Here is a 12,611-nt window from a genome sequence, read left to right on the forward strand (position 1 = left end):
TTTTCTTAAGGGTTACCCTGGAGATTATAATTAACATCTTAGTTTGTAACAATTCAGTTTGCGTTAATATCAGCTTAGTTTCAAGTGTATCCAAAAGACTATAGCTTAGTGTCCCCCACCATTATTACATTTGTAATTACAAAACAATTACATGTATTTTGTAATTTGTTACTACAAAATACATGTTTATACATTGTATGCCCTTTAACATAGATTTATAATTCTTGTATTATGCATTTGTCTTTTTGTGTGTGTGTGTGAGACAGAGTCTCGTTGTTGGCCTGCGATGGAGTGCAGTGGCACTGTCTCGGCTCACTGTACCCTTTGCCTCCTGGGTTCCAGCAGTTCTCCTGCCTCAGTCTCCCGAGTAGCTGAGATTACAGGTGCCTGCCACCATACCCACCTAATTTTTTTGTATTTTTAGTAGAGACGGGGTTTCGCCATGTTGGCCAGGCTGGTCTCGATCTCCTGACCTCAGGTGATTCACCTACTTCGGCCTCCCAAAGTACTGGGATTACAGGCATGAGCCACTGTGCCCAGCCTTGTCTTTTAAATAATGTAGAAAGAAAGAGGAGTAATAAGCCAAAATATGTTATTACAGACTTTTGTGTCTACCTGTATAAGTTACTTTTACTGGCATTTTAACTTTGTGTGGATTCAGTTTAATGTCTATTGAGTTCTTTCAGCCTGCACGACTCACTTTAGCTTTTCTTATAGGACGGGTCTACTAGTGACAAACTTTGTCCATTTTTGCTTATCTGGGAATGACTTAATTTCTCCTTCATTTTTGAAAGGGTAGTTTTGCCAGATAAAGAATTCTTGGTTCGATTGTTTTTCTTTCAGCATTTTGAATATGTTACCTTCTGACCTCCATGGTTTCTGGTGAGAAATCAGCTGTTAATCTTATTGAAGATCCCTTGTATGTAATGAGTTGCTTCTCTTGATGTTTTCAAGATGCCCTCTTTGTCTTTCAACAATTCGATTGTATTGTGTATTGGTATGGGTCATATTGAATTTATCCTACTTGGGGTTAATTGGGCTTCTTAGATACATAGATTTGTGTCTTTTTATCAAATTTGGGGAGTTTTAGGCTGTTATCTCTTCAAATGTTTCTGACCTATTCTCTTCTGGGAATTCCATTATATAAATTTTGGCACAGTCGATGTCTCCTGGGTCTCTCAACGTTCTGTTCATTTTTCTTCATTTCCTCATTCTGCTTCTCAGACTGGATAAATCTCAATTGACCTTTCCTTAAATTCGCTGATTCTTTTTTCTCCCTGCTCATATCTGCTGTTGAACCCCTCTAGTAAATTTTTCATTTCAGTTGTACCTTTTTTTTTTTTTTTAAGATGGAGTCTTGCTCTGTTGCCCAGGCTGGAGTGCAGTGGCATGGTCTCAGCTCACTATGACTTCCAACCTCCACCTCCTGGTTCAAGCGATACTCCTGGCTCAGCCTCCTGAGTAGCTGGGAGTACAGGCACGTGCTACCACATCTGACTAAATTTTGGACTTTTAGTAGAAACGGGGTTTCACTATGTTGGCCAGGCTGGTCTTGAACTCCTGACCTTGTGATCCTCCTACCTCGGCCTCCCAGAGTCCCAAAGTGCTGGGATTACAGGTATGAGCCACCACGACTGGCCCAGTTGTACTTTTAAACTCTAGAATTTCTATTTGTCTTTTTTTTTTTTTTTTTTAAATTTTACTTATTTATTTATTTATTTATTTTGGAGACAGAGTTTTCACTCTTGTTGCCTTGCCCAGGCTGGAGTGCAGTGGTACGATCTCTGCTCACTGCAGTGTCCACTTCTTGGGTACAAACTATTCTCCTGCCTCAGCCTCCCAAGTAGTTGGGATTACAGGCACTCACCCCCATGTCCGGCTAAATTTTTTGAATTTTTAGTAGAGACGGGGTTTCACCATGTTGTCCAGGCTGGTCTCGAACTCCTGACGTAAGGTATCTGCCTGCCTTGGCCTCTCAAAGTGCTGGGATTACAGGCGTGAGCCACCGCAGCCCATTATTTGTCTCTATTGATATTCTCTATTTGGTGAGACATCATTCTATGGTTCCTTTTATTTTTTTCTACATGGTTTCCTTTAGCTCTTTTAACGTATTTAATATACTTGATTTGAAGTCTTTGGCCAGGCACAGTGGCACTTTGGGAGGCTGATGCGGGCAGATCACCTGAGGTCAGGAGTTCGAGACCAGCCTGGCCAACATGGTGAAACCCCGTCTCTACTAAAATAATACAAAAATTAGCTGGGTGTGGTGGCAGGTGCCTGTAATCCCAGCTACTTGGGAGGCTGAGGAAGGAGAATCGCTTGAACCTGGGAGGCGGAGGTTGCAGTGAGCCAAAATCAAGCCACTGCACTCCAGCCTGGGCAACACAGGGAGACTCTGTCTCAAAAAATAAATAAATAAATAAATAGGCTGGGTGCGGTGGCTCACACCTGTAATCCCAGCACTTTGGGAGGCACCTGAGATCAGGAGTTTGAGACCAGGCTGGTCAACATGGTGAAAACCCCGTCTCTACTAAAAACTACAAAAATTAGCCAGACATGGTTGTGGATGCCTGTGATCCCAGCTACTTGGCAGGTTGAGGCAGGAGAATCACTTGAACCCAGGGGGCAATGAACTTGAGATCATGCCATTGCACTTCAGCCTGGGTGACAAAGCAAAACTCTGTCTCAAAAACAATACATTAAATAAATAAAGTCGGCCGGTCATGGTGGCTCATGCCTGTAATACCAGCACTTTGGGAGGCCGAGGCAGGCAGATCACGAGGTCAGGAGCTCAAGACTAGCCTGACCGGCCGGGCGCAGTGACTCACGCCTGTAATCCCAGCACTTTGGGAGGCCGAGACGGGCGGATCACGAGGTCAGGAGATCGAGACCATCCTGGCTAACACAGTGAAACCCCGTCTCTACTAAAAATACAAAAAACTAGCCGGGCGAGGTGGCGGGCGCCTGTAGTCCCAGCTACTCGGGAGGCTGAGGCAGGAGAATGGCGTGAACCCGGGAGGCGGAGCTTGCAGTGAGTTGAGATCCGGCCACTGCACTCCAGCCTGGGCGACAGAGCCAGACTCGTCTCAAAAAAAAAAAAAAAAGAAAAAAAAAAAAAAAAAAGACTAGCCTGACCAACATGGCAAAACCCCATCGCTACTAAAAATACAAAAATTAGCCAGGCGTGGTGGCGTGCACCTGTAATCCCAGCTACTCGGGAGGCTGAGGCAGGAGAATCACTTGAACCCAGGAGGTGGAGGTTGCAGTGAGCCAAGATCACGCCATTGTACGCCAAGCCTGAGCAAAAAAAGCAAAAAACTCGTCCTCAAAAATAATAAATAAATAAATAAAGTCTTTGTCTAATCTAATATCTGGGCTCCCTTGGGGACAGTTTCTATTAATTTATTTTTTGCCTGTGTATGAGTCATACTTTTTCTTTGCATGTTTTATACTTTTTGTTGAAAATGACATTGTGGGCTGGGCACGGTGACTCACGCCTGTAATCCCAACACTTTGAGAGAGAGGCCAAGGTGGGTGGAGTATTTGATGTCAGGAGTTCGAGACCAGCCTAGCCAACATGGTGAAACCCCGTCTCTACTAAAAATATACAGAAAATTAGCCAGGTGTGCTGGCACGCGCCTCTGGTCCCAGCGACTCGGGATGCTGAGGCAGGAGAATCACTTGAACCTGGGAGGTGGAGGTTGCAATGAGCTGAGATCGAGCCACTGCACTTCAGCCTGAGTGACAGTGCAAGACTCCGTCTCAAAAAAAAAAAAAAAGGAAAAAAAAATGACATTTTGAATGATATAATGTGGCGATTCTGGAAATTAGATTCTCCCCAGGTTTGTTGCCACTTATTGTAGTTGTCATTTTAGTACCTTTTCTGAAAGAGTTTAGTAAAATTTGTATTCTTTTTGTGTGTGTGGCCATTGAAGTCTCTCTTCCATTAGCTTAGTGGTCAGCTAGTAATTTGACAGATTTTTTTAAAATGCCTTGAAGCAAAAAGCAACTCCCCTAGTCTTGGCATATGGGTCCTGTGGATGTGTTGAGGCACACCTTCAACAACTCTGCCTTTGCCTTCGCTTGCTGCATGGGCAGAGCCTGAAATTCAGCCAGAGGTGAAAACTTAGGGCATTTTCAGGTCTTTTCTGAATATCTGCTCAGCACTGACATGCCCATGGCTTTCTAGGACTACCAGAATATGTGGGAGCTTTTCAAAGCTCTTACTCTCAAAGCATCTCCTTCACCAGCCTTTCTTCCCAGGCTTTTTACTGTGTTGATTGTTTGCCCTGTTATTGCTACTATATTTACCCTTAACTGTTATTGACAAATATGTGTGCTACTGCCCCATCCCACTCCCCACAGCAAACTCTTGAGCCAGTCCTTCAGGGAGCCAGGTCAAAACAACCAGAGTTCTTTGTTAATATTATATTGCAGCCAGGCGCTGTGGCTCACGCCTGTAATCCAAACACTCTGGGAGCTTGAGGCTGGCGGATCACGAGGTCAAGAGATCGAGACCATCCTGGCCAACAAGGTGAAACCACGTCTGTACTAAAAATACAAGCATTAGCTGGGCGCAGTGGCACGTGCCTGTAGTCCCAGCTACTCGTGAGGCTGAGGAAGGAGAATCACTTGAACCTGGGAGGCAGAGGTTGCAGTGAGCTGAGATTATGCCACTACACCCCAGCCTGGGCAACAGAGCAAGACTCCGTCTCAAAAAAAATAAAAATAATATTTATATTGCTACCTCCAACTTGTACCAAGAACACAGGCTGTTGTCTTCAAGGCTTACCAAGCTCCAAGTGGGAGATGGCACCAGGGTAGTTTAAAATACCACAGAGGTATTTTACCAGAATTGAACTTTTTTTTTTTTTCTTAAGCATTTCTTTGGAAGTTTATCGTTGCATTGGCAGTTCTTTTTAGTAGTTTTGTAGAGATAGGGGTCTCGCTATGTTGCCCCTGCTGGTTTTGAACAGCTGGGTCTGGAGATCCACCTCAGACTCCCAAAGTGCTGGGCCCTGGTGCATGTTTTAGAGTCAGGCTACTTGACTTGAATTTCAACTCCACTGTTCAGTAGTTGTGTAACCTGGAACAAGTTACTTAAGACTTAGTTCTTTGTCATGGAAATGAATTTGGCCATAATCCCTACAACCACAGGACTTTTGTGAGTATTAAATAGATGATGACTGTAAGGCCCTTAAATACAATACTATTGTTGAATATGTGTTTACTTTTTAAGAAAAATGTATACAATATTAGCAGTGCTTACTTTTGGGAAAAGGATTTGGAGTGAGGATTGTGTCTGGTGGTAGGGAGGGAGTCAGCCACCTTTTTTGCTCATTGTTTCTGTCACAGTTGAAAATGTATAGCTGAGGCCCGGAGTGGTGGTTCACGCCTGTAATCCCAGCACTTTGGGAGGCAGAGGCGGGCGGATCACGAGGTCAGGAGTTCGAGATCAGCCTGACCAACATGATGAAACCCCGCCTCTACTAAAAATACATAACTTAGCAGGGCGTGGTGCACGCCTGTAATCCCAGCTACTCAGGAGGCTGAGGCAGGAGAATCACTTGAACCAGGGAGGCGGAAGTTGCAGTGAGCCGAGATCATGCCACTGCACTCCAGCCTGGGTGACAGAGTGAGACTCCATCTCAAAAAAAAAAAAAAAGAAAATGTATAGCTAAAAGACTGACTAGCATTGAACACACTGGGTTCAAGAGAACTGAAAACATGCTCATATAAAAACTTGTACATAAATAGCGATAATAGCAATATTTATGTGTAATATTTCCAGAAAGTGGAAACAACCGCAGATGTTCATTAATCACAGTAAATAAACAAAATGTGTATCTCCATATAATGGAATATTATTTGCAATTAAAAGGAATGAAATGCTGATACCTGCTACAACATAGGTGAACCTTGAAAACATTGTAGTAAGTGAAAGAAGCCAGACATGAGAAGAGGACACATATTTTATGATTCCATTTATATGCAATGTTCAGAATAGGCAAATCTATAGAGACAGACAGTAGACTGACTAGTGGTTGCCTGCTGTTGGGGGCCTTGGGAAATAGTGACTACAGATGGGTATGGAGTTTCTTTTTGGGGTGGCAAAAATGTTCTGGAATTAGGTAGTGGTGGTGGTTTTAAAACCACTGAATCAAACACTTTAAAATAGTAAATTCTTTTTTTGAGATGAGGTCTTGCTCTGTTGCCCAGGCTGGAATGCAGTGGCGTGCGATCATGGCTGTCTGCAGCCTTAACCTCAGGCTCATGTGATCCTCCCACCTCACCCTCTTGAGTATCTGGGACCACAGGCGTAAACCACCACACCCAGCTAAGTTTTTTTTTTAAGAGAGTCTTACTCTGTCTCCCAGGCTGGAGAGTGCAGTGGCACAATCTTGGCACACTGCAACTTCCACCTCCCAGGTTCAAGTGATTCTCCTGCCTCAGCCTCCCCAGTAGCTGGGATTACAGGCATGCGCCACCACATCCAGCTAATTATTAGTAGACGGGGTTTCACCATATTGGCCAGGCTGGTCTTGAACTCCTGACCTCGTGATCCGCCCGCCTTGGCCTCCCAAAGTGCTGGGATTACAGGCGTGAGCCACCACACCTAGCCGCCTTTTTTTCTTTAGAGGAACTGATTATTTAGTCAAGACTTGCTATCAAAACAGTTTTTCATCCAAGTTTAATGATAAAAATAATATTCATTGTCTTTTTTCTGTCTTGTCTGCTAAAGTGCCTCAATTTCCTAACAAATCATACTATCATTTTCTTTTCTTTTTTTTCTTTTTGACACAGTCTCGCTCTGTCACCCAGGCTGGAGTGCAATGGCGCAATCTTGGCTCACTGCAACCTCCACCTCCCGGGATCAAGCGATTCTCCTGCCTCAGCCTTCCGAGTAGCTGGGATTACAGGCATGCGCCACCATGTCCAGCTGATTTTTGTATTTTTTTAAAAGAGACAGAGTTTCACCCTGTTGGTCAGGCTGGTCTTGAACTCCTGACCTCGTGATCCACCCACCTTGGCCTCCCAAAGTGCTGGGATTAGAGGCGTGAGCCACTGCGCCCAGCCTCATGTTTTCTTTCTACCATCACCGTAGCACATAACTCTGAGTCTGTTTCTGCCTTTCTTTTGTTTCGTTGCATTGTTGTTTTTCGAGACAGGGTCTTGCTCTGCCGCCCAGGCTGGAGTGCAGTGGCACTATCTCAGCTCACTGCCACCTTTACCTCCCAGGCTCAGGAGATCCTCCTACCTTGGCCTCCCAAGTGGGACTGCAGGCATGCACCACTGACCTGGCTTTGCCATATTGCCCAGGCTGGTCTCAAACTCCTGGGCTCAAGCGATCCACCCCTGTCAACCTCCCAAAGTGCTGGGATTACAGGCGGGAGCCGTGCCCAGCTTGTTTCTGTCTGCCTTTCTTTTTTTCTTTTTTTTTTTTTTTCTTTTTTGGAGACAGGGTCTTGCTTTCTTGCCCAGGCTGAAATGCCGTGGTGTGATCTCGCCTCTCTGCAACCTCTGCCTTCCAGGTTCCAGTGATTCTCTTGCCTCAGCCTCCCAGATAGTTGGGATTATAGGCATGCACCACCACATCCAGCTAATTTTTTGTATTTGTAGTACATAGATGGGGTTCACTATGTTGCCCAGGCTGGTTTCGAACTCTTGGGCTCAAGCAATCCGGCTGCTTTGGCCTCCCAAAATGCTGGAATTACTGGAGTAAGCCACAGAGCCCGGCCTGCGTTTCTTTTGTAGACATACATATTATAGCTAGGACAGAAGTTCCCAGAAATTTTTAGTTGATGACCTCTCAACAATTAAAATTTTCACCACTGTGATCCTATTGTCATTCGTATCTAGTATTTGTCATATTACATGAACAGCTCTGGATTTTTATTACGCTTATGTCCTCTTAAGGGTAAATCCATAAAATTTAAAGGGCCAGGCAACACACATAGGACTAGTCTTTTCCCTGAAATGTATCCCAGAGGGAAAAAAAAATACATATATTTCCAGTAGGAGATTTTAGATTTAGTATTTTACTTGATTATGATAAATTTGAACTAAGCAGACCTCATTAGACCTTTCTTTGGCACAAGTCACAATACTGCTTGAGTTTATGTACAGGTGAATTGTTTTATGTAAACCTATTTTTAGCGATTTCAAACTTAATGAATTGGAATATTTTAGAATGTGAAACCTTGTGCTTCAAATATTTAGCCTGCAATGTATCAATTAGGTTAGATCATGTTATCAGCTATTGAGTAGTATAAGACATCAGGCTTATATTTGATACAACTTATACTCAGATGAAAAGATACTGGACTGGGCTGGGCGCGATGGCTCATGCATGTAATCCCAGCACTTTGGGAGGCCGAGACAGGTGGATCATTTGAGGTCTTGAGTTCAAGACTAGCCTGGCCAACATGATGAAACCCAGTCTCTACAAAAATACAAAAGTTAGCTGGGTGATAATGGCACACGCCTCTAATCCCAGCTACTCTGGAGGCTGAGGCAGGAGAATTGCTTGAGCCTGGGAGGCGGAGGTTGCTGCACTCCAGTCTAGGTGACACAATGAGACCCTGTCTCAAAAAAAAAAAAGATACTAGATGCCTGAAACTCACTGTACAGTGAGGAAATCCAGACATGGCAGAACTTGACATGGACCTAGAGAAAAAGCAGACACAGAATGGGCTATGAAGGAGAGATCAGAACTATACCTGAAGAACCTGAGAGGTTATTAAAAATCTGTTAGTTTTAGGCCAGGCATGGTGGCTCACGTGTGTAATCCCAGCACTTTGGGAGGCCAAGGCGGGCAGATCACGAGGTCAGGAGATCGAGACCATCCTGGCTAACACAGTGAAAACCCGTCTCTACTAAAACAGTACAAAAAATTAGCCGGGCCTGGTGGCAGACGCCTGTAGTCCCAGCTACTCGGGAGGCTGAGGCAGGAGAATGGCGTGAACCTGGGAGGCAGAGCTTGCAGTGAGCCAAGATCACACCACTGCACTCCAGCCTGGGCGACAGAGCAAGACTCTGTCTCAAAAAAAAAATCTGTTTTCACTTTCAATCCCTGGACTTTTTGAAGTCAGTTTTTAAAAATTGAATTTGCTCTTCATCATTTAATCACTTGATGACTTGATGCCTCAGTCTTCCAGACTGTGTTTGGCGGCGGCGGCGGTGGTGGTGGTGGTTGTTTGAGGTGGAGTTTCACTCTGTTGCCTGGGCTGGAGTGCAGTGGTGCGATCTCGGCTCACTGCAACCTCCACCTCCTGGGTTCAAGTGATTCTCCCACCTCAGCCTCCTGAGTAGCTGGGACTATAGGCATGTGCCACCATGCCCAGCTAATTTTTTCATTTTTAGTTTTTTTTTTTTTTTTTTTTTTGAGATGGAGTTTCACTCTTTTTGCCCAGGCTGGAGTGCAATGGCTTGATCTCGGCTCACCACAACGTCTGCCTCCCAGGTTCAAGCGATTCTCCTGCCTCAGCCTCCCGAGTAGCTGGGATTACAGGCATGCACCACCACCCCAGCTAATTTTGTAGTTTTAGTAGAGACGGGGATTCCCCGTGTTGGTCAAGCTGGTCTTGAACTCCCGACCTCAGGTGATCCACCCGCCTCGGCCTCCCAAAGTGCTGTTTTATATTTTTAGTAGAGACAGGGTTTCACCATGTTAGGCTGGTCTCAAACTCCTGACCTTAAATGATTCACCTGCCCAGGCCTCCCAAAGTGTCGGAATTATAGACATGAGCCACTGTGCCCGGCCGACCATGCTTGCTTTATAAAGCAAGTGATATGTAATATAAAATATAAATTGGATGGTTTGGAGAGTCCCATGTAAGCAACTGATGTACTTCATTTACTGTTATCAGAAAACATTAGCTGTGGCCAGGCACGGTGGTGCACACCTGTAATCCCAGCACTTTGGGAGGCCAAGGCAGGCAGATCATCTGAGGTCAGGAGTTCAAGACCAGCCTGGCCAACATGGTGAAACTCTGTCTCTACTAAAGATACAAAAAATTAGCTGGGCATGGTAGCACGTGCCTGTAATCCCAGCTACTTGGGAGGCTGAGGTGGGAGAATTGCTTAAACCTGGGCAGTTGAGGTGGCAATGAACCAAGATCATGCCAGTGCATTCCAGCCTTGGTGACAGAGTGAAACTCCATCTCAAAAAAAAAAAACAACAACAAAAAGGAAAACATTAGATGTTTTAGCTATCCTCTCCTATTAAAACATTAAATCATTTGGAAAAAAAATATGAAGCTTTCCAATTGTGCAACTTACCGTGTATCATCTGCCTCTAACACCTATTCATGATGCCTGCTAATAAACAGATGCTCATTAAGAACTGAAAGAATCAGCTGGGCCCGGTGGCGCATGCATATAATCCCAGCACTTTGAGAGGTTGAGGTGGGGAGGATCACTTGAGCCCAGAAATTCGAGACCAGCCTGGGTAACACAGACCTTGTTTCTACAAAAAATAAAAAAAATTCAGCTGGGTGGTGTGGTGGTGCACACCTGTAGTCCCAGTTACTTGGGAGGCTGAGGCAAGAGATCAAGGCTGTGGTGAGCCATGATCACACCACTGCACTCCAGCCTGGATGGAGTGAAACCTTGTCTCAAAAAGAAAAAACCCTGAATAAGTAAGTAAATTAACTGTGGTGTTGTTCTTTTAAGGTTAAAAACGACAACCAACATCAGCCATGAAAGATCCAAGTCGCAGCAGTACTAGCCCAAGCATCATCAATGAAGATGTGATTATTAACGGTCATTCTCATGAAGATGACAATCCATTTGCAGAGTACATGTGGATGGAAAATGAAGAAGAATTCAACAGACAAGTTAGTTTTTTGTACAAACATGTTCTTTTTCATAGTCCATTCCGGCCCTCAATATGATTGTACTTGTCCGTGAAATGTGTTTATCTTGTCCTTTATGTATGAAGTATGTAGACTGATGTGCCACCACTCCTACTTATTTGGCTGCTGATTACTACCAGGCTTAACTGCTTATGGAAATAACCTGGGGAGCTTGTTTCAGGGTCCCACCCTAGAGATTCTGAATCAGGAGGATGAGGGTGGAGCCTGGAAAACTTTTTCAAAGCTCCCAGATGGTTCCAGTGAGCAATCAGATTTGGAAACCACTGCCTTACGCCAGTCAGATACACCAGTCAGATTGCTGTGAAAGTCAAGAGAATTTAGGAGTCAGGAGTAGACAGGCACAGAAAAAAGAGACAGGCATCTCTTTTTACTTCTTCCCTGCCACTCTCAATGGAAAAAAGAATGTTCTACTAATAAAAGTAAAAACAGAAAAACCCTAAACAGATCTTCGCAGGTCATTATGGTAAGCATTTTTTTCCTTAGCACAGAAGCAGAAAAGAAAGTGTGACCTTGTGCCTTTAAATGGTTTAGTTCAAGATATTTTAAGCCATTCCTAGTGATATCTACCAAGTGTGCTACAAATTATCTTTATTATAAATCTAGATAGAAGAGGAGTTATGGGAAGAAGAATTTATTGAACGCTGTTTCCAAGAAATGCTGGAAGAGGAAGAAGAGCATGAATGGTTTATTCCAGCTCGAGATCTCCCACAAACTATGGACCAAATCCAAGACCAGTTTAATGACCTTGTTATCAGTGATGGCTCTTCTCTGGAAGATCTTGTGGTAAAAACTTATTTTTCATCTTTTAAGACCTAGTGCAACTTTTGCATAAGTGGAAAAGCCAGTTCCCATCTATTTAAGAATTCTGCATCTTCTTCCCCTTCAGAAATTGTGCTGCTTCTGGCTGGGCGTGGTGACTCACGCCTGTAATCCCAGCACTTTGGGAGGCCGAGGCAAGTGGTTGACTTGAGGTCAGGAGTTTGAGACCAGCCTGACCAACATGGAGAAACCCCATCTCTACTAAAAATGCAAAATTAGCCGGGCATGGTAGCACATGCCTGTGATCCCAGCTACTCAAGAGGCTGAGGCAGGAGAATCTCTTGAACCTGGCAGATGGAAGTTGCGGTGAGCCGAGGTCGTACCATTGCACTCCAGCCTGGGCAACAAGAGCGAAACTCCATTAAAAAAAATAAATAAATAATATAAAAATTGGCTGGGCATGGTGGCTCATGCCTTTAATCCCAGCACTTTGGGAGGCCGAGGTGGGTGGATCACCTGAGGTTGGGAGTTCAAGACCAGCCTGGCCAACATAGTGAAACCCCATCTCTACTAAAAATACAAAAATTAGCTGGGTTGGTGGTGCATGCCTGTAATTTCAGCTACTCAGGAGGCTGAGGCAGGAGAATTACTTGAACCTGGGAGGCGGAGGTTGCAGTGAGTGGAGATTGCACCATTGCACTCCAGCCTGGGCAACAGAGTGACTCTTGACTCAAAAAGAAAAAAAAAATACAAAAATTAGCTGGACATGGTGGCAGGCACCTGTAGTTCCAGCGACTTGGGAGGCTGAGGCAGGAGAATTGCTTCAACCTGGAAGGCAGAGGTTGCAGTGATCCGAGATCGTGCCACTACACTCCAGCCTGGGTGACAGAGTAAGACTCTGTCTCACAAAAAAAAAAAAAAAGGAAAAAGAAATTGTGCTGCTTTTTACGATGGAAGCAGAGTCTCATGACATGG

General features: G+C 44.5%; 1 protein-coding gene across 2 annotated transcripts in view; it reads left to right on the forward strand.

Moving 5' to 3' along the window:
- Positions 1-12,611, forward strand: part of PAIP2 (poly(A) binding protein interacting protein 2) — a 29,228-nt gene that overhangs the window by 12,307 nt on the left and 4,310 nt on the right. For both annotated transcript variants that reach the window (XM_015140811.3, NM_001257252.1), the window contains 2 exon segments: positions 10,675-10,838; positions 11,481-11,660. In XM_015140811.3, coding sequence (XP_014996297.1) covers positions 10,701-10,838; positions 11,481-11,660 — 318 coding nt within the window. In that variant the 5' untranslated portion in view covers positions 10,675-10,700.

This window comes from Macaca mulatta, chromosome 6 (genome assembly GCF_049350105.2).
Source record: "Macaca mulatta isolate MMU2019108-1 chromosome 6, T2T-MMU8v2.0, whole genome shotgun sequence".
NCBI lineage: Eukaryota > Metazoa > Chordata > Mammalia > Primates > Cercopithecidae > Macaca > Macaca mulatta.